The 23,228-nt window shown below is 36.7% G+C and overlaps 2 protein-coding genes across 3 annotated transcripts in view; one reads left to right on the top strand and one right to left on the bottom strand.

Moving 5' to 3' along the window:
* The window catches only part of dgkh (diacylglycerol kinase, eta), a 70,116-nt gene extending 54,831 nt beyond the window's left edge, over nt 1-15,285 (bottom strand). Inside the window, exons 1-2 of one of the 2 annotated variants that reach the window (XM_066706630.1) lie at nt 15,111-15,285; nt 11,867-12,046 (exon numbers count right to left, since the gene is read on the bottom strand). In XM_066706630.1, the coding sequence (XP_066562727.1) occupies nt 11,867-12,046; nt 15,111-15,158 (228 nt within the window). In that variant the 5' untranslated portion in view covers nt 15,159-15,285. Of the gene's footprint in view, nt 1-11,866; nt 12,047-12,203; nt 12,398-15,110 lie in introns of those variants that run through there. The other variant, XM_066706631.1, reaches the window with a different exon arrangement.
* A 1,970-nt stretch (nt 15,286-17,255) lies between these two features.
* Nucleotides 17,256-23,228, top strand: part of vwa8 (von Willebrand factor A domain containing 8) — a 92,794-nt gene continuing 86,821 nt past the window's right edge. Inside the window, exons 1-4 of the mRNA XM_066706629.1 lie at nt 17,256-17,536; nt 18,495-18,572; nt 19,039-19,169; nt 19,733-19,843. Of these exons, the coding sequence (XP_066562726.1) occupies nt 17,398-17,536; nt 18,495-18,572; nt 19,039-19,169; nt 19,733-19,843 (459 nt within the window). The 5' untranslated portion in view covers nt 17,256-17,397. The remainder of the gene's footprint in view (nt 17,537-18,494; nt 18,573-19,038; nt 19,170-19,732; nt 19,844-23,228) is intronic.

Genomic DNA, 23,228 nt, shown 5'->3' with positions numbered 1-23,228 from the left:
AACTTTTTACCTAGAGGCTATAGCAATGGGCTTTACGTTTGAAAAAAGTCATGCCAAATAAAAGCAAGCTTGTAAGCAGTGTACTTCTTGTGTGCAATTAAATCCGTAGCTGGAGTGGTTTCCGTTGAGAGTTGTTTCGCTTGGTTTGGATGGTGAAATTTGTCTGTTCCTGCACATAAATAAGCTAAAATTAAGTGCATATCAGTCAATACGGATGAAGATGAACCTGCATCAGGAAGACGCCCTGGAAAAGCAATCTAGCCAGTGGAAATGACTGTCCTAATGAGGCATGATACATTTTTTAAGCCAGTATCAGTTTCTAACAAATAGTGCTTTCTGATTGTAGATAAAAAAAAAACGACGACAAAGAGGGAAAAACATCTTCGGGATGACTTCGTAGGAAAGATGATTTATATTAATTAAACTCAAAGCATTCTTCACCCACATAGCATTTGTAATAGACACCACATAAAGCAATCTCTTTAACATCTGAAAGCAATTTCCAATGGAAAACAAGAGCATCTCAGAGATCTATTACAATAATAATATATGAGCCAAGAGTACGGCAAAATAGGCTTCCTACGAGAAAAAAAGTAATCTGCTCTAATTAAATCAAATGACAATTAGAGTATACATTTATCAGCGATGTATCTGTGAACTTTACAATATTACTTTTAAAGAAACTTTGCAGACAGCTGTGTATTGAAATAGCTGTTGGCAGTGCAACACTGTACTGAGAGCCTCACTGAATGTGGCTGAGCAATTATATCTTGTCAGCTATAACCAGATAATCTTAACCTCTCAAAGGACATGCAGCTATTGTTTCTCTCGGCAGTGGAGCACAGGGCTGTAATTATTGTTGTGGGCTACAGAAGGGGGTGCAGGGATTGACAGGCAGTCTGATGTTGTACTGCTGTGACCACGGGGTGGCTGTAACATCATTAAAATGTTAGATGCTGTCCTCCGCACTGTACTTCCATATTCATAATGTCGGCTAACGGACTGTTCGGTGTCACCCCGGTGTGCTGGACTGTGTACCATACAGCCATTACAGCAGGTCATTAAAGTGGAATTAGTGCCACGCTGCTGGAAATGGAAACACGTTTAAGCTTAGTTTTGAAACACCCTTCTAAAAACGAAATGGACATGGACCAGATGGAAGATAGAAGGATGTGGAGTTTCCTCATTTTCAATTCATGATGGTGAGGGGAGGGAAGACTTCCACATAATAGGTCTATATTTAAAAATAAAAAGGAAATGATTCTAAGGCACTGTCGCTCACACTTGCACATCCCATCATTGGGAAAAAAAAACATGTTGGGCATCACCAATTCACATCCTAATAACTTCTTTCACTTCTATACACGTCTGTAAACAAGACTGTGACAAACTACGCAATACCTCCAATAATGTCCGAGAACTCTAAATAAATGTTACAGTATCAGATATTTTCCAGTAGGATAGTCCTACTTGTGTATACAAACAAAGGAAATGATGGTGGCTAAAAACAACATGAATAATATGAACGTGAACCTTTAAAAGGGTGAATCCCAGTGGCCCCTGTGACATTTTCTCAGTCCTAACCTTTGTCTAGCAATAAAAAGAAAGATCTTATAAATCAGATGCTATCGCCCCTCCTGAGTTGCAAGAGATCAGAATGAACCACTGTGAATAAAGTGACTGGCCGAAGATCTCATGCCAGGGTGCAGAGACAAAGTTTTTGCCAACACCCTTTAAGTTTGATGTATAGGCAACAAATCAAATTGGTACACCATCCAACATTAATTGTTTCTGCCTGGCCTCTCCCATGCAACATCTTTATGACATATACTCGGGGATATCGGCTAAATCTGCATCTATCTGCAGTATCTACAGAGGCCTGGAATTGCGTCATGCTTCTCCTCAAAGTAAACAACAGCTGGGAGATAAGATATCTTTATTTAAACAGCACACTTACCATCCATCTTTATGCTGCGGTGGAGTATGAGTGCAGATGAGCAAATGAACAAAACAAATGACGAAAAGTACTAATGCTGAAATGTGACAGGCAGAAATGTGTTTTATAAGATATTATAAATCATGAAATGTGTATTCTTTAAAAGGAACATATTAAATAAAATGTATAACCAAGTCTGAAGCATTAGCAACATTTTATGAGGTGCTAGTGCACTTTGCTGGGGCCATGATGCCCAAATGAGGAAAAAGGTTTGGGATTTCAAAAAGGAATATGAAGTTGATTGTGATTAAATGCCCCAAATATAAACACAATTCTATTCTACTGTGACTCTACTGTTCCAAACAAAACCATATAAACCATCTCCACAGGGGGAAAAAATACTTTGAGGCTAACACTTCAATTAGAGGGGACGGAAAGCAGATTTCTCCTTAATGAACTTGTAAAGGTGTGTCCAGCAGATAAGACAAAGGCCAAGATGCATCAAAATGGTCAGCCAGAACCTGGTGCCAATTAATACCTACTGACGTTTTGCCCTCCTAGTTCACTGGGCAAGGCGATCATCCATAATATGAGGAACTATGAGACAAAACCACAGCTTAGTTGTGTAGTGCTGTTTCTTCCTTCTACATCACAACAATGAAAAAACATAAAGATATGTATTTGCCCTCCTAACTGCACAATGGTCTTCCAGATGACAAAATACTATCCTGCAACAGTTCAGAGGATAAGTATGGAACTGCTAGGTTCTTGAAACAGGTAAAAACACTAGTCCAAAAATATTATACTTATTTTTTTAGAAAGGAGACAATTACAGATTTTTTAAATGAGGAAAATGAGTAACTCTTAATACAAACAAGAACAGCCTGTATTGAAAATAAGCTTTCAAACTACATTAATCATAGGGTTTTGTGTGACAATGGCATATAAACACAGTTCTCCTGCATGGATGGTCAGAATTTGGTAATGAGAAGCAATACACATGTGACTGTGAACTTCTGGGCAGCAGTAACTTTAAAGTGCTGAAGTTCATTGTTATGGATCATCCTGCCACAGATTCAACTGACATTAAGTTGGAAAATTAATTACAGAATTACAGAAGCGGGATCAGGAGTGATCTTTATCACAGTATAAAACTACTTCCAATTTAAATATACAACTCTTTGACTTGGAAATACCTGACCAGATATGAGAGGTGCAGAAATGAAGATGCTTGCATTACAGAGACTGCGTGCGAGAGGCAGCACATAACCCATGCTGTGTGTTAAGTGCCAACGTGATGGTGACATAAGGAAAGTAAACAGTTATGTTTTCCCTAAAATCCCAATGCAGGGACCTATTTATAGAATGTTTATCCTAGCTGCTTTAATGTATACACTGTAATGCAAACAGCATATACATGACGCTCTCATTGAAGCAAGATCTTGACAATGTCCAGAGAGATAGTTGTGCGGCTACCCACTATATCACTGACAAGTGGTTAATAGTCCTGCTGTTTAAAATGTGAAGCTGGTGCACCACGGCACTTTGCAGTGCAGGTGGGAAATGACAGTGGGCAGTTGTTTGGTCAAAACGCACTTCATATCCCAGGAAGCGTAAATGTGCAGCAAACCCTCGAGTTCACACAGAGCAACATAGGGGGGCAGTACACACTGTCTGATTGTGCGCAGTTTGTTTATTAGTTATTTGTTGCCGTACATAAACCGATAACATCTGGCTGCTCTATTTTGTTTTAATTCAGTGCCCTTTAGTGCTGCAAGGCAGGTGCTGTTTTTCCTTTCCTGGCACCCACATGATATCTTGTTTGCCATTTCATAAAGCAAAAAGGAACGCAAATTCTTTTAGGACCTAGAATATTTGGCAAAGCAATAAAGAGAGGCTAATTCAGGTTAGGGAATGGTTGATCCACCACAGAAAGAAAAAATAATTTACTAGCAGCCCACAAACCAGAGAATTAAATAAATCAAGAAAGCAAATATTAGTTGGTCTCTGACAAGTTATGCGAGGCCTAATGTGTAAGATGACAGTTTAGGACAACAGGGTTTTGAGAAAAAAAATGATTTGAACTAGGGCATAGATGGAAGAGGAAGCTGCCTCTTTGAACAGACATCACTTTGTACTAAGAAAGATGCATAAATTGCAATTTCTATAGGAGGAAGACTGGACATACACCTGCAGCAAGACTAATACTGGAGCATGTTTGTCAGAATCTAATCATCACTCTATTAAGAGCATCCAATTGATGTATTAGGAAGTGTAACTCAGAATATCAAGTTATTCAGCAGCAAAGCAGTTAAACTTAATTCAATAACAGCTGCTCTCAGACACGGCTGTTTTTCATTGACCGATTTTATCACTTTCCTACCTTATCTCTGCACCTGGACTGCTCTGCTGTGTCCTGTACATCGAGATTCAAACTGACAGCTGCTGTACATTGATTATTTCTCTATGATGATTAAAACCAAGTATTTTATTTCCATACAGTTTGTGAATTTAATTAGGCTTGAAGATGGTGTTCACCATTGGTCTTTCAAACAGCCAAACAAGGTATAGGAAGGTGGCTTGAAAATCTTTTATATTGAGACAGAAAGGAAAAGAGAAATGAAAAAAAAAAATGTTTAAGTAGATCAAGTCTGAGATGCTGGAAGTTGCGCTTTGGGAAAAACAAAGGCTGGCAAATTGCCTGTGCAGTGGTAATGTATCCTCAGTTAAACATTGTGAGAGTTTACATTAAATAATCTATTTACAAGCACCTCAGTTATGATAAATATATTCCTTCTGTGCAATGTCAAGACCACTGCTTGAGCTTACAGAGAAGGAACTTACTAATAAATTAGTTTAAAATTAAAGCAAACCATTTGCATTCTGAATAATTTAGGAATATTTCAACATGCAGTTTTTAAGTCCACAAACATTTATAATTAAATACACTGTGTATCCCTCTGTAAGTACAGAACTAGATGTAAAAATTAAATTACATACTTTTAATGTCTTTTATATGCTTTGTTTTGTGTTTTATTACATAAATTGTGCTTTTCTATAGGTAACAGTCTGAATTGAAATACAATATAGCAAGAACAAAACAAAATGTAGACCTAGCGCAAATGGTACCTTTGAAAAAGAAACAAGCATCTCAATAGTGTAGGCCTCCCATTAACAGAAAAGGTTACACAGCCAAGCATGGTGATCACAGATGACTCACTTACATTTCCCTCTCTCTTTGTATATATACATCTCTTTACATATATTAATAAAGAGAGCTTAATGTTCTTTGAATTGTATTTTTGTAAGCGCACCACTAGTGAGATTTTAATAATAAAGAATATACGCATCCACTCACAACCAAAAGTCCAGAGAGTCATGAATTGTTCTATGTTTCACTGGTTTGCTAATGGCATCATGAGATTCTCAATTCTCAATGTCTTAATCTCATAATCACAAATACATCTCAGAGGTAATTTGGTAACCTTACACTTTAAATGCATTACAATTAGGAAAGCCGAGTAGTCTCTAAGTGGTCTAGATACAGAGAATAATTAATCTAATGGTAATTTCATAATCACCAAATGTTTATTTATTTGTTCTGCCTCGGATGTTCTATAAATTAAAGTCATCATTGAAAAGATTGTACTGATCTGCCACCCGCCTACCATTCCCTGAAGTGTAGAATCAATTTGAGTTTCCTGTATTGTACTTAAACCATTTTACAGGACCCAGCAATACAACAAAATCTAGATAAGTAATTGGTGGCGATTAATATTCAAGTCAAATCCTTTTTATTTCCCTGACAGCTGAATTGTTATTGCTTAATTAGACAATGGACCAATATTCTTAATCATTTTAAGACTGTATCAATTTGCAGTTAACATGCTCCATCAACTTTTATACTGATTGTAATAATTTTGTAAATGAGAAACACCTGACGGTGAAGCAATGACTTTCTTGAGTTTATCCTTTCCTTCTGCTGGAGAATTTCCAGAGATATGTGCTAATGTATTTTATTAATCTGTGTTTGTTATCACAATCTTCATGTTCTGCAAATCTAACATCCCATAAACATTTTCTGTCGTGAAACTGTCCTCTTGCCTGTAGCCAACCGTCCTACAGAGAGAAATTAGGAGATTAAAAAAATAACAAAAAGTATGAGAAATATAAACCAAACAGCTGAAAATAAAGAAATAGTCTTTTCTAGAAACTCAACTGCCAACTGAAAACAGTGTATTAGTAACAAACAGTCGATTGGTATTGTGCATTTGAGCTGTCAAGGGGGATAAAATACATAATTATTGCTTGTGTATAACTGGGTTTTGAGACTTTGGGATTCAAAGTAACACGGCCAGCAAAGTTGGTTTAGAATGTACACCCATAATCCTGCAAAGCTTATATGTTAGTATTCAATTCTTAAGCGAAAAAAGCTGCTGAAAACATGGGGCTGACAACATTTACATTCACCCCCACTGTCAAAGCTAAAATTAGTCATTTAACCAGCACTAAGACAGGAGTTCAAGTATTTATGAGAGAAGTTTACTTTAACACTCCACATATTATATAAACCTATTGCAAGACTTAACAAAGACTTTGGAAAGCCTGCCTGCTCTGTTTATTATAGCTTGACAGATAAAGCCTACCTTAAAAACAAACTTTAACAAACCACTAACTGCGCACACAGAGCCGAGAATTTCAATCTGCTATAAAACAGAAGCCATTAACCAATTTGAATGACTTGTTATGCATTTGTCTGTATTATTAAGCAAGACAAATTCACAATACGTATTCCCAGCCCTATCTAAGTAAAAACAAAGGATCTACAAAGAAGAAAAGAAGAATTATGTTACTGTATTTCTCTGCATGCAAAGGCAATGTGGAGGGTTAATCTAGCTAGCCTTCAGAACCCACATGTGTGCAACAGTTCAAATACTTTACAGACCTTAAGGCAAATTAGACTGATTGCCAGTCCATCCAATTGTGGATGTTAGACTAATTCGAAATGTAATAGCAAGATTAAGCACAGATGGGCAACTAAGGCAATTTGAAGAGGAGATGACAAGTACTGATGGGATTGGAGATTAAACTGCCTTCTTAGTGTTTGGTCCTTCCAAGGTAGGGCTCAGGCTTTGAGGAGCTCCGGCTGCCAGTGGTATCGCTTACCAGTTCTGTGGACAGTTTCATGTGGCATCACAAGGACACGCTGCCTGAGGCTCTGCTCTTATACTGTGCATTTCCACTGAAACCAAACAGCTTTTATTAAACTATTTTAAAAAAAAAAAGAGCAGCTGACTATATCAAATACCCTGAAGCTGTTCACCAGGTAATTCTCAGTGTACTTTAATGACACTAACAAGATTCATAGTGTTTATAGAAGAGAATTCATTCTGAGTCACGCGACATTGCAAACACTGTGTTCTGTATAGCAGATATATTTCCTGAACTTTACCCTCTAAAATCATAACTGGCTCTTTTCTGTGCACTTACAATGGAATACAGTAAGGAACCAATAAGTGACACTGGCCAACATTTTGCTGAAGATATGCATTTATATTAGTCTAGTTTATGAGCATTTAAAAAGACTCTCCCCTTCTACATACACAAGCTCATCGGAACTCAGCTCTGTGTGAAAAACAGCAGACCAGACGGAAAAACTCAAACATCTTGAACAACCTCTTCAGTCTTATAATAGCTTCAAATACAGCACTTTTACACCACCGGGAACAAATGATAAGGAATAACTGTCAAAAACGTGCACATTCCCTGCTGCTTTTCTTGTCTGTTCTTTGTCTAAAACACTTATCAAGTCAGGCCATGCATTTCTTAAGCTTGTCAAAATCAGGAGTGTAATGTTGCAAAAAAAAAAAAAAAAGCATTACTGTAGTTTCAGACATCAAACACTTAGAATTATGTTTAGGAAGCAACAGAGGAACAAAACTGCATTGCAATAAAACATTTACAAAGCTTATTTTGAGTACTTTTTTAGTCTTCAAAGTCAAAGAATCAAACTTTCATCTCCACATATATATATACCTATGGTAATATGGGCTGTTAACCTATTGATCTAGAATTAATTTTAGGATTAAATCTTAAATATATGTAACAAAAAAAGATTACAGAATGAAACTTGATCATTAAAATGAATCCAATATATAATTGCAAAAAATATATACATCATGTAAAAAAAAGACAAATAACACCAGATTTCCTTTAACTCAGAAAAATAGGGAGATATTTAATATATTTAATATAAAAAAATCTATATTTAATATGCATTGCATGATTGTATTGTAAATACAACCATAAAAACGAATTCCATAGCGATGTACAATTTCAAACAGATAGCGGCCCATGATTTTGTTTTTGTGTTTTGTACACTAGAACAAAATGTTACCGAAATACTGTACTTCCCAAAGTGCTGCTGTTCGGTATCTTTTTGTGAGGCCATTAGCAAGATGAAGATATTGCTAGTCGTTGCCATGGAGTCAGCTACTCAAAAAAAATGTCACTGCACCCCTGCAGTTAAACACACATGGCAGCTGGCCTGCTCAGCACAACCAGCGAGCGATGAAGAGAGGACGGAGCTACCCTCGTGTTCTAAACTGTCATGAACTGTGTTAAACAAACAGCAAAGTAAAGCAATACCCTTGGCCTGAATCTCACATTAGTGGACCTCTGTACACACTTCAGGCTACACACAAGCAGAGCCAGCTTTTTGCCATCAAAAACCGAGGACAGCCCAAGACATAATCTGAAGAAGGCTGCTTCTGCTGCTTGGTGATGCGTTTATGAAATTGTTCACAGAGCGCTGGTCAAGGTATGAATTCTCAGGCCCGAGCCATCTCTTCAAATAGGAAACGTTTCAGCCATCCCATTTTCTAGTCTGTTGTTCTGTTATTACAGCACTGTAACACACTCACAAGTCCCCTACAGTTTGGGCAGATGGTGTGGAAACTAGGTTGAGGGGGAGGGGTTGGGGCGGGGGGTTGTTGGCTAAAAGCATTTTAGACAAAAAAGCAGAACTGAGAGCCAAAACATTTCCACAGCATCAAACAATTCTGTTTGTTATAAAATTCACAATGGCCATATACAGTGAAAGGATTTGGTCCCCTAAGACTGATGTATAAGCAGTGAAAGTTTGATTGATATGATCTTGCAGTAGATTAAAGCAGCATGATTTTTATAAGGTTTGCTGCTTGTGGAAACACACGAAAAATGATAACGTTTTGTCCCTTAGTATAAATTAATTACCACTGATGCTTCCTACTCTCCTTATTCTTAATATTCTCTACATTAGTGATCTTTGCGTTCACAAACTGGTGGATTTATATATTCTTGTTCTCTTGTATTTGAGCCTTATATGTCCAATATAGATTCCACACCAAGGAAATCTTTCTAGTTTCTAATTGAAATATTAATTTCCACACACACCAGTACATCAGTACCATATGGGTCTTTAATAGGCTCTTTGCAGCACTTTAAACATTTCAAAGAGGTCACCGAAGTAACCACACATTTTATCAAAACAATATCTTTAATAAAGTATAAATAAGAGCCCTTCGTGACAGATAATATTTATATCTCAGAAAAATCTTGTATACCTTTTTTCTATATTTATCTTTGATGCTGTTTTGAGGCAAACAAGACTGTATACACTTATGGAAGAACTATTTACATAAAACAATATATTCAGCGTACAATGGACAGTGTCATCTTTATCCATGTTCTTTCCTCCAAAGATACAGTGTGTTCAAAACACTTTTATAAAACTGGCCAGCTGGTAAATTAGAGCTCACAGTGAATCTTTCTCATGAGACATTTTATGGCATATTTTGATGACAGCACAAGGTACTGCATCTTCTCAATGTTATTTACTCCTGTGGTTTTAGTTAACCAGTAATTAGCATTACAAAAGCAAGCATCCCCCCCTCTTTCAGAACAAGAGCTGCAACTCACTATATATAGGTCTGTTAAATAATATAGTAGGAGTGTTAAGCACAAGTGAATAATTGAATGGATCTTTTCTTGTTAAACAATGGGAACTTATTTATAGCCTTTCAGCCAAAGTGGAACATGCCAGGCAAGCTGTCCAGTCGAGATTGTTATTTTACTTAGATTGACTTTCTCCATGGTAAACTACGTGTTATATTATAACTGCAAATTACTTTTAGAAAAAGAGATTCATCTGCTATACATTTCCTTTATTGCCATTATAAAAATCAAAAAACCCTTCTTTCTAATTTGGTCTGTGATACACCACTATCTGAAACCACTAGAAATGTAGACCACACTTCCTCCCTAACAAAGGGGAATTTCACAGAGCTCAGAAGTAAAATCTGACTGCCCAGCTCGAATCAATTGCCATAGACTTCCCCACTCACCAAATGATCTATAACACTGTAATATATGGACTGCATGACTTGTCTGAACATCAATTTATAGTACAGAAGAGAGATGCCAACTGTTTAATCAATGTTACTGTTACTCACTGAAAAGTCAGAAACATATTTAATGTGTCTGTTAGAAAATGGGGGGGAAGCGAATTATGACAGATTACATGACGTGCAAAATATATTAGTCACAACAATAATGATAGTCCTAAATTTGTAGTCTTCAAAAAAAAAAAAACAATACCTGCCTTGAGTCAGGGTTTTGTCCTAAAAAATGAACAGCACTGTGACTTTAAATGATGCAGCCCCTGGATACCCATGATAGACATATATTCAATTTTCAGTTCTTTGCTTCAATAATCAATCAATCCAGCAATCAATCAAACAATATCAGAGAGGGTCAATATTCTGCTATCCATAACAATAGCTGCTCCAGGTCCATTAATCTGCTCTGCCTGCTGGATTTATTTTAATTCTCATCCATATCAAGTACAGGAGAGGATTACACCTGATGTTTCTGCAGTAAACCTGGAAGTTTATATGATGCAACAAGATGCTTCACCACAATCTGCACAGTCTAAGTGTATATCTCGCAGTAGCTTTATTTGTCAGGGCAATGCTGGCTTCTGATTGCTTTGATAATAAACGAAAAAGATGACTCAAAGTGGAAGGAATGGTTCAAAAGTGTAAATGAAGAATTAATCATTACAAAAAATAAATCAATATTTTAAAATCATTTCGTTGTATTTGTTCTAGGAGATGTAACTCGGACATGTTAATTTTTTTATGATACACACTCATGTGTGTAAATGTATATATCAAACAAATACATAATATTTAACCTACAGAGTATTTTATGACATCTTTGTAGATCAAAGTCTTCCTAATTGCTTTTCCCTTTCTTTTCAATGCAGTTTAAAAAGTTAATTATAATGGAGGGAATAGTTTTATGGTGTCACTGTCCTGAAAGCAGCCAGCAATATATTATTAGTTTGAAGTATCATAAATGAAGTTGCACTGATGTTTTTAAATCCATTTTTGAGAGACTTTGGGGGCGTAGAAAACTACAGTCCTCTTTATTACCTGTGCATTTTGTTTGTGTATGTGTGTAAACAATCAAAGAATTTAAAAAGCATACTGGAAAACATAATTAAATTAAAAAACATAAACATCACTTTTTATCAATAGAAGTGTGTGTCAAAACCTTAAAATAAAACCAAATCAGAACAGTTATCATTGAACTGTATGGCATTCATTTAACATTTATGATTTCCACTTTATTCAATGGAGAAAACGCATTATTTTTTCTCAAACCTCCACCCTTGGTGTAAAAGGCATGATTCCCCCCAATAGCCTGTAGTGTGCATGCATTCAACAGTGCATGTGAAACAGAAGCAGTCCTTGGCAACCTTAACGAAATAAATTGTTAAATGTTGAAGAAAAAAAGAAAAAAAGACATAAACAAATACACCACATTAAAAAAACAGATTCGGACTTTTATGTTTGCTTTCCCACCCCGCAGACAGCTGCTCCTTACCTTACTCCTAATCTGGCCGGAGGTGGACACTTTCCTGATGAGTTTCTGGGGGCCTTCTTGCTCTCCTTCGCTATCCGAGGACTCGTCTACCGGTCCAGGTCCCCCCGCAGCCCCGATGACATGATGCTGCATCCCCGAGCTCACAATCCCCGCGGCGCTCGACGCTCCCTTCTCGGACTCCTGGCGGGGGAAAGAACACACCACTCCGGATTAGCCTTCATGCGGCCAGCCGCTCCCTTCCTCCCCGGGACGCGAGAGCTGGACAGCGGCTGACAAGCGGCTCTCCTCGCCGCCATCTTCCACTACCCCCCGTCACAGAGAGTAAAAGCGGCTTCACCTATTTGAAAACCCCGAAGACACAGCGGATCGCACGGGAAGTTGCCATGGGTGTCTGTTCTGCATTTACTCCGCAGAGGGGCTCTCGGATGCGGGCTGGTGTGTGTCTGCAGTCCCCGCACAGCCGGCCGCTGCTGTCTGTGCCACCGCATCCAGCACTGGAGGAAATCTCTGTAGCAAACCCTAGTGGCTATTCCAGAGTAAATGGGACGAACATGTGCTCTAGATAGTTTATCCACTTCAGTTTTCGCAGGAAATAAGGTCATTGAAAAAGGAGTTGCATTTGGTGGAAAACCCAACCGCACTGAAATCTGCTATGTGACTTCAAATGCATCCAATCATCATTCATACAAATCATTTCTTAAGGGGTAACTTGCCCATTTGAACTCGTTTGTAATTAAAAAGCAGCTAGTCGGATTCAGTGCAATATGCGATGGATAAGTATGAGGTTATATTTAGATCCTCTTTTAAAATGATCTTTTATTTTATGTGCATGCTTTTTTTCGGGAAGTGATATCCAACACCGGCCCATGCCGATGCATTAACGTACTCAATACATGCCAGTAGTTACAGTACAATGTAACAGATGTTTCATTTCAGATACAAAATATGATTTAAATGTTTAGCAATAACCCAGTGTTAAATACAAAGTTTTAATACGCTCCTTCCACTAAATCCACGAATGAAGCTGTACCTAGTGTTTTCTATGTCTGACTTTTTAATCCACTAATGTCGCTGTAAATAGTAAACATTTATTAAAATGTAGGATACCAAGTATGTGTGCTTTATGTTTGACAGTTGTTATTGTCGTTTTTTTTAATATATGCACCTCTCTCTCTCTCTATATATATATATATATATATATATATATATATATATATATATATATATATATAGATATATATAGATAGATATATATATACACACACACACACAATTATTTCTGGGATCTACAAACAGTTGTTGTGTTTTAAAATGTCCTGTTTAACACAAGGGCAAATTAATGTTGAAATCTACACAAAATGCATGTTCAACAACGATATCATGTGATTTAAGATGTCGATCTCATTATATAATTTATATATGTCACATACATTTCACATACTGAAATGCTGAAAACAAGATGGATTTTCAAACAACAACGTGTGCTAAAATCAACAGACAACAATGCAATAATGTAACTTTCTAAACCACTCATACTTGGGTTTCTTGACATTGTTTTGTGCGTTTATCCAAGTGTTGTCCCAGTTTGAACAGATATAGTTCAACGCTAGTTTATGTTTAGTGTTTCTAATTTTCGTAATAGCATAATTATTACTTGTCATATAGATATAGTTATTATGCATAGTTTCCTAAACATGCATGGACACGTTACGGTTTCAAATGATCTCTAAAGATATTTAATTTATAAGACAAACATATGGCAAGCCAGGCAGAATTGCCCTCCTGGCATTCGTGTATTTCTCTCCATCTGGGAGGTTTAATTGGCAAACTGTGACAAAGTTGCAGTTAAAGAAAACGGCTATTTTTAGGCTAAAGCTACGATCAAATCAAAACAGAAAGACAATACGTGTCTTTTCTTTTACAATGCAAATGAGGATTATTGAAATATTAATTACCATACACATTTCGAGTGCATTAACTATGTGTGGATTGAGAAGTTATTTTCCATGAAGTCACGGTTTCAAAGAATAGTAATTGGTAGTAAACATTGTAATTCTAATTATGTAAATACTAATACATCTTAATCCATTTTCTAAATTGTGGTTCTGCTGATGGATTATCAGTAGGCAAGTAGAAAAAAAAAAAAAAACTTATATTACATGATCCATCACAATGTCAATGTCAAGCATTTGCTGATGATGTGTTAGAAGTGTCCCAGTCAATTCGTGATAGGCTATCAATTAGAAGCCGTTTGGGGGAGAGGTAATTAATAAATGCAAATCCAATTGTGCAGATAGGACGAAAATCACAACTAGGTCAACAGAAAAACAATGTAGTGTGAATCCATACACACAACTGCCTACTACAGGATGGACGCATGATCCAGCAACACACATGGATGCACGTTTGCAATTAAACATTAATACATATACAGGTTTATAAATGAAGGGGGAAACAAACTTGAGCCAATTAATGTTATTATCTGTACGATTATTACTATTCTATTTCTGCAGAGGCCAGAGCAGCTGGTGATGTACACCCTATACATACTGATACTGTTGAAATTGAATTGAAACACATTTTGGTGTGAACCAATGTATCCCCAACAAGTCATATTTTAGTATTTTTTAGTTTGCTTTGACCATTAATCGTCCTCCCAGACAATATCTCACCTAACCTGTTCATATCACCTTGTCCAAATAATGTGTAACCTTGTTTCGCGTTTCCCATTCAACACTTAGATAGGGTATAGGCTCGATCAGGACAGATGAATAACAAACGGAGATCAGCTTTCACCCTGTCAATTATGCCCGCGGAGAAACATCCAATTAACGTCTCCCAATTAGTGCGTGTGTGCGCGCCTTTCTGTACAGTAATCATTAGTGCTTAATTGCTTTTATCAATAGCCCACTGACAACGTTGTAGACAGGTCAGGGATCACAGTTTCGTTTACGCTTTTTATATACAATCGTAAAGGTTGTGCTGTAATTGCCTTTGAGGTTGCTTTCTATCTGCATTATTAGCCACAAACAAATCACATTTTACAATGAATAACATGAACATGGGTAACATGAACCAGACTCTTCCAAACAGGTTGACCTGTATAATAGACGTATTTCACAGCAGAAGAAAAAAAAAATACAGAATCACTGAAAAGCAATTCAAAGAGATCCTAAGAGGTGGATGTCCATTCCTGGAGCTGAAAGTTGAATAGAATTTCTCAAAGTAAAGTGCAAATACCCACCAGTTCTTCCCAGACAGGACTGCGAGTGTAGCGGTAGACATCTTCCATAGTCTCTCATCCGACTTGCGTAAGGCTCCTTATAAAAGTGCAGGGAGTTAGGGGATAGTAATGGTTGTTTCCTAATATGAAATTGGGCATTTGTCTTGCGCAGCCCCCGATTTGTTTCTCTTTCCCTCCTCCTCCGTGCGCTGCCTTTCCCTCTCTGCTGCACCACGTGGTTCATGTCACCCCGTATAAGGAGCGATCGAGAACGCCAGTGACGTCACCCACTGGTTGAAACCAAGTTCGCGCCCTCCTGTAATTAATATTATATCACATTCAGATGAATACGTCTCTCGACATGCGTCACTTGTCCTCCTAATGAACAGTATTTCAATTAAGTTCATTAAAGCAATATTAAATCGAGGGAGGGGATACAATCAGGCAAATTGGTCTACAGTTGATTCGTGATTCCAACCCATGCAACACATTCGTGCCTTAATGGACCCATTCAATGTGAAGATTGCTGTAGGCAACTGTTAATGTATTTGTATTATGTGATATAATTATGTGGAGCTGTAGTTATATTATGATACGTACATTCATGTTTTGCATTGCTTGATTAAATAAACTGAAAATTACTCCTATAATATAATTGCATTCCCCTTGTATTTTGCTTAGATTTCATATGGAGGATTGTTGGAGGTGCCGTTCAGGGATTGATTTGCTGAGTTTTTGTTTGTCACATAACATTTATATCTTCACACGTACTAGTATCACTAGCTGTTATAATAACCATCACCATCATTTGATTGACAGTTGAGGCATGTAGACCCCTGCAGCTGACTATCTGTGTGTTTGTGTGTAAAAGACCTAGGACAAACCGAGGTTACACCTAGAATAACATAAAGACATGTATGGAGAATACACAGATGGCAAGGACCCACACTTTGAACTAGAAAATATTTGTATGTATCAGACAGCAGTCCACATGGACAGAAATAAGTACCAGGTTTGCAAGGGAGTATTTCTTTTTCTTCCACCTTTTCTCTTCGTTGCTCATATCTTCAAATGGGACAGTATTATAAATAGCAGCAGGCAGCTCCTGCTCAGCTCACCTTGTCAACGCAGCTGATGATGATATATTGTTTCTGCTCAGTTGTAGCCCCGCATAGGAGATACTGGAGTGGCAGGCAAAAGTTTACACTTGTTTTATCTCACTCCAGTCCAATGAGATATGTGGTTTTCTCTAGACAGAAGCAGTGTGCATCAAAATCTGCAGCCTGCTATGAGGTGATTTATCAAATTTATATATATATATATATATATAAACAACCTTTATAATCAATTCAACAACTAAGGACGAATTGAAGTACATCTCATTTTAAAATACATTTTAAAAGTATGTCATATCCCCTACAATACCACAATCATGCCTTGCCAGGTATACTTCTCTACATTACTGTCGGCTACATGCAGTTAATCATATTATTTTAGATCCAGGTGTATGAAGTAACCTAGCAACAAGTGCATATTTCAGAATAAATTATTTATAGTTTAGGGTAGGCTACTGTAGTATTAACAATCTTCAGTCCCTTTGGTTATTCTATTCTACTGTTCAGCATGAAATTTGCTGTATTGATGGAAGACCCATTATGCCACAGAATTAACTACTGATTAATAAAATGCAGTTACATTACAATAGTCACCTAAACAAACAAACAAACACATACATGTGGTCGTTTTGTGCAGCTGCTTGATTTATTTTGGATAGTACATCATTTTACAACAGCAACTACATCAATAATAATAATAATAATAATAATAATAATAATAATAATAATAATACTACTACTAATAATAATAATTATAATAATAATAATAATAATACTACTACTACTACTACTACTACTAATAATAATAATAATAATAATAATAATAATAATAATAATAATAATGATGATGATGATGATGATGATGAAGATGATGATGATTATTATTATTATAGGCCACATTCCAGTGTCATTTGTCAGTCTAAAATACTGAATGCAATATCTATATGTGTTTGAAATTCAATGTAAATTACTGACCTACACGCCGACTGACTGACAGCAGGACAAAAGATGAATCATTCACGTTTCTGGTCGGAAGACATTGTCTTGGGACACACAGGGCCGGCGCGTATTATCTTCCCCTACACTTTACAGGAGGCGACCGGCGCAACTATGAAGGCAACATGACACAATATCAAGACTGAAAAATAAGATTTAAATCCGCATCTGTATTTGCGTGTATAGTTGCAGAGGGGATGCAGTGCCGGGTTGTGTACAGCGGCACGGCGGCGGCTGTGGCTGCCCGAAGAATCAGGACTATTTTAGGGTCAGCTCTGGGAAGAGGAGACAGGGCATGGAAAAGACATGAGGTCAAGTTTATAAACACCTCTGCAGGTAAAACAACACGACATGCATGCCATTGATAAGGCCTCCGTATCTTTATCCATAGACAACAAGAGTGAAAGGACTGATACAGATCACTTTGCAGTATCGTCTCCCAGCATGTCGTTCACACTGTCACTTGCCATGGGGCTGCAACGGGCTGGATTTATATACATACAAACTAGACACTAAACATATTGATGTATGCGCAGCTCGGTTTACTGATTATTAATTATTACTCCAAGTAAACACACCAGCCTGGCTGTTACAAAACCAGTTGTAGTCCATTTAGATTCCCTAGGCTTTATGTTTTTGCTTTTTTTTTTTTTTTTTTTTTTACTATGCACATAATATATATTAATGTGGTTTACTGTATGTACTAATTACGAAACCTGTTTCTCTGATTATGGTATTATTTTCTACCACGAAAGTGATTTAGTCTTCTAAAATCATTGCTCTGGGTCATAACACATAGTCCCCTACTGTCGTTGCACATTTGTTTTATTGACAACATTAAGTAGCCTATAATTATATTCATAGAACACACTATGTACTCTCTAATTCAGATTATTCCTGTTTACATTTAACAGAAGATACACAGTAAAGTAAAATTAATGGATGCCATCTACAACATGAAAAACAATACATCAATTTCCTGTAGTTTTAAACCAGGGGTTCCCAAAGTGTGGCCTTGGGGCCAAATGCGGCCCCCCAAAACCAACCTTCAAACACCCCTTTTCTGAAGCTTTTCTATAACAAACTGCACATGTAATTTGCGGGAAAATAATAAAACAACAATTAAAGTTAATAAATGTTCCCTAACAGAAATGTATAGGAAATACAATACAGTGGTTGATTTTCTTCCGCGGTCCCCCCATCCCATGCAACCTCGGGAAATTGGCCCTCCATCACCAGACATTGAGGTTGCAAGATTGCACGGCCAATAATGATTCCCATTTTATGTTTCCAGGTGATACGGTTACAATCGGTGAAATTTCATACCAGCTGAAAACACCAAGGAATCCAGAGCTTGTTCCTGTTAATCACAGTGAGTAAAAATATTAAAATCATTAGAAGTATATTTTTGGGTTTTGGTATGAAATTGTTTAAGAGCCAGGGTCACCTGTAGATGAGGAAATTAATTACATTGCAGCCATATTTTGTACTGCCTGATTAGATATCCTTCTATTAAACATTACATTCAATTAATCCTGTACCCCACAAGTCTTATATTTATAAGACAATTGTATATTGTTGTTTTTATTCTTTGTAGATTATATAGTTAAAACCCTATTATAATATCTCTCCTCCAAAATAATATATTGTCTCTAGACTGGATGTGTTTTAGTTGCATTCCAATTCCTAGTGAAATGCATGAAAAGGCTTGTTGATTACACCTCCATATTTAAGGGATAATCCCAAATTCTGAATCACGTTTTCACAACGGATAGATTGTAGCTCTGGCAGCAGTGGTTATGATACAGGACACTAATGACTGCTTGCCTGCCCCCCAGTGTCGGAGTCCATGCCCCAGACAGTAGCCCAACACCTCCGATGGATCATGCAGAAAGACCTGTTGGGACAGGATGTCTTTCTGATCGGCCCGCCAGGTCCCCTGCGACGCTCTATTGCCATGCGGTACTTGGTAAGATCAGCATAGACAGTGTAGTGAATGTGGCACATAACATAATATCAAAAGCAATTATTTTAATAAATTACAACATCAATAAGCTACAATGTAATCAAAGAGACATAGGGTACTGTCCTGAAATTCCTGTTTTGGCTGCTTTACTGTTTTACATCTGACATTTACTAAAGGAATTAATTAATTGAAGACTGTAAGATAATAGGGAAAGGACCACACAATACCTAACCAATTTGTTAGCATTTAATATATATATATATATATATTTTTGTGTGTGTCTGTAATCAGTGAAGTGCTCATCCTTGAAATATAAAATCCCTGTTTTTCATTCTGTATTTGTTGAGGCAACACAATGACCGAATTGATTATTTTCTGATGAGACACTTTCTCTGCTGGGTAAAGTGTTATATTAAAACCTTGGCATGAAAGCAATATTTCCAACCCCTAGATCAATAACATAAAGTGACTATTCTTTGCATGAACTGTGTGAAATCTCCTGTGCTGCCGAAGAGAGGCGCAGGGCAGTGTAATTCGTGTGGAGCTGACAGAGAGTGTCCTTCCAGGAGCTGACGAGGCGTGAGGTGGAGTACGTGGCGTTGTCCCGGGACACCACAGAGACGGACCTCAAGCAGCGCAGAGAAATCAGGGCTGGGACGGCCTTCTACATAGACCAGGCAAGAGCGAGTGATGCCTGGCACACGCCAGTTCACTAAACAGAACAGAACAGAAACTGCACTTTCACATCTAAAATGCTTTTCATTACCAAGGAACAGTTATCTAAATAACTGAATACCAATTGTTATATCCTGATTTTTTGTTATATATATATCTTGGAGAACTTTCAAATGTGGTTTGAGATTGACCCTTTCTTGTGTTGACACTTCAGCTTTGGGATATTATTGAAAGATGTGAAGAGTTGTGCTGGCAAGCTATGAAAGCTGTGAGAGGAGTTGAAGCTGGCTTTCCTCAGGGAGCTAAATGGCATTTCTGTACCCTAACTGACTCCTTTTTGTTATTTGTGTGTGGATGAAATGCAAGACAATCTTTGTTATAGAGGCATTCAAAATAAAAAAACATTACTTTTTTTAGAACAGTGAAGCTACTCCCTCAAACATAATTAAATGATTTGCTTTGGCATTTTTTGGTTTCACTACCAATACAGACATTTCCTTTGAGATGTGTTTTTTTTTTATGGAAAGTTTGTGCAATTTTGTAAAAAAAAAAAAAAAAAAAAGAAAATAGGTCACTGGTTTCCTCTTCTTTGATCATCAACAATAGGCCTTCAGTACATTTGCTATTTTATGTTTATTTTTTTATGGTTGTATGCATTCTTCTTTTACTTAAAGGTGAAAGTTAATTTTCTGTACTGTACTGTATGAAAATGACATAGTCCATATAAAAATGTAAGTTTATAACAGAGGTAAAACGTATTGGTCTCTGATTCTAGTAATTTGGATTTTGTCTTTCTTTGCATTTGGAATTAGCTGTATGTGAAGGAACAAACCCTTCACCCACAAGTTTTGTTTTTCCTTTGCAAATGTCCTTCTATTTTTATAATATTTCCTGTTTGTGCTTTGATAAAACAACCCCAAACCTTCACATTACCAAGTGTCGCATAGAACAAGCAGAACAGGTATCGGACACACAATTAATTTCTCACGAGAATTAACATAGAAAGGCAAATGACCTGAACTCTTTGACCCACAAGGAGGAGATCCGGTCTCCTCAAAGGAATGTCTGCAAATGAACGTGTCTTCTCTGTTCGGGTCTTAATGTCAAGCAGACCAATTGTTCCAATTAATTATAGGACTATTTCATTCAATCAGACTCCCAAAGGAAAATTATGAAAACCCTGATGTGAAAATACTAACTTTGTATTTTTACAATAATGCTGTCCTTCAGCTTAATCATGTCTCGAGTTGTCTTTTTTTTTTTGGCTTTCCAAGGTAACCAACAATTAAGAGTTCAAGTTCCCGGTTAAGTATTTGCTTTCAGTCTAATATCATTTGATCAGCTGGCTCGGTACAAACAAGTATTTGCAAGTAGGACTTGTTCAGTTGAGTACAGTTTCCAAAATATTTACAGCTGGCATTTATTTCATATCCTTTTGTGTATAGTCATACTTGGACGTTCATTTTTTTAGTTATCGAGTTTTCAATTCTAATTGATATGTTTGTTTATTCAGAAGGAATCGCACTTAAAAACATTACTGAAGACTGGAGAAATATGTAAATGCTGCCTTCAATTGCTTTATCAGCAAATGTCAAGAAGAGGCACTAGTCTAAAATAATCTTAAAAATATGATTTGTATTTTGTTGTTTTGTATATTGTAAGTTTTGTCATTTTCTTCTGCACTGAGAAGAAAACAAAAACTACTAATTGTAAAGTTTTGATTATTTGTTTTGTTCTTTACAAGCGAATAGAGTGTTTTTATATTTTGTGCTTTGCATTGTATTTTTGCAAACTTAAATGTGTGCAATTGGAATAAATTGACATGCTCAGTTCAGTTCCAAAGGGCAGTGACAACAGCATTGCTTTATGAACTTTGGACAACCTAGCAGGTTCGGTTGTTAAATGAGTAAGATTGTCTTCTGCCTATTAGCACAGTGTGTGTCTTCACACCGTAATTAAAAAAGAATGGCAGTTGCTCAGGTTTATTTGCAAATGATGACATCATTGCTAGAGAACAATTTATGTATGGAAAGCGAATTGCAACTGCCTTCTAATTGCTTCTCCTTTTATAAAATGAATAAATAATATGATCAAGGAAAATGAGCAGTGTCAAAAAACAATGGCTATTGCTCCGTCAACACAAAAAACATTGTGAAGAGTTGTAATGTAGTAGATTGTCAGTACTCATTTCATAATGGTGTTAGAATGCAGGCCCTAATGCTTGTATTGAAACTCATTGAATATTGAACTGGTTTAATCCAAACATATGAACCGATTTTCTAATTTGCCAGTTTAATGTTTGCTGTCAATGTGGCAGAAGGACTCATCTTGTTTCTCTTAAAGCTTGTTCTTGTTATATCATCACATTTTTGAAGCAAAAGATGCCAAGGATAGCCTTCTGCTTTTATTTGGAAGACCATACAGTGTTTGAATTACCACACAGTGCATGCACTGTTAGTTGGCTATGTACATTGTAAAATCGCAGCTTGTGATGTTGATACACAAAACACAGTGATGTGTTTAAGTGCTTGCAAAATGAACTGAGTTACATTCAAATTTGCATTGGTAAATAGATATGACATATAATTGATATAATGGCAGTGTTTTTCTCTTTCTATAGTATCTATATCTGAAGTGAATGTGCAGTACATCATAGGTCAAAGTTCTTGTTTTATAGATTTTAATAGATTTTTCATACCCTGTGTTTTTATTTATCCTTATGAAGCCAGAACTGCACAACAATTAATAGAACTGATAGAAGCTAGAGAAGTAGCCTTAACTAAAATCTCTAATGATCCTGTCAGTATAATAGTATAGTACTGTATGTGTTGCTATTTCCTTTTTCAGCAGTGGTGCTGGTTCTTTCTAAAACTAGTGAGGGAGACAATACATTCAGACATTCAGTAACTGCATATTTTCTATATAGTTTTTTCACTGTTTTATGAATCCTCTGGGGAAGGATAAATCATCCCCTAAAGACAGAAGGTCTTTCAATTTTAGTTCTGCTGTCCATGACAATTAGCTTGACCGAGCTGAACTGATGTTGTTGGTAGTATCTCAACCTTTGTAATAGTTTGCTGACCGACCAGGGTTGTAAAGTCCAGCCTCATGCGAAAGTGCATTTTAAAGTTCTGGGTTTTTTGTGGCGTATTTTTTGCATTAAGGTGGACAGCTGGCTTTGATAAACGGGAAGTAGACTCTTATTGTGCAATTATTAGTATAACAAACTGTAATACTGCCACTAGATTGTGGATCCCTCTGATATTATAATACTGGTCTTTGAAATGTACATTTTAGAAGATCTTTTGGGAACAACATCCAGCAGAACACAATTTAGAAACTGAATGCTTTGTTTTTCCTTTGCTCCTTCAAATCTCAGTGGCATGC

Source organism: Amia ocellicauda, chromosome 6 (genome assembly GCF_036373705.1).
Source record: "Amia ocellicauda isolate fAmiCal2 chromosome 6, fAmiCal2.hap1, whole genome shotgun sequence".
NCBI classification, from domain to species: Eukaryota; Metazoa; Chordata; class Actinopteri; order Amiiformes; family Amiidae; genus Amia; species Amia ocellicauda.
Note: the sequence above shows the minus strand (reverse complement) of the source record. Positions and strands in the feature narration are given on the sequence as shown.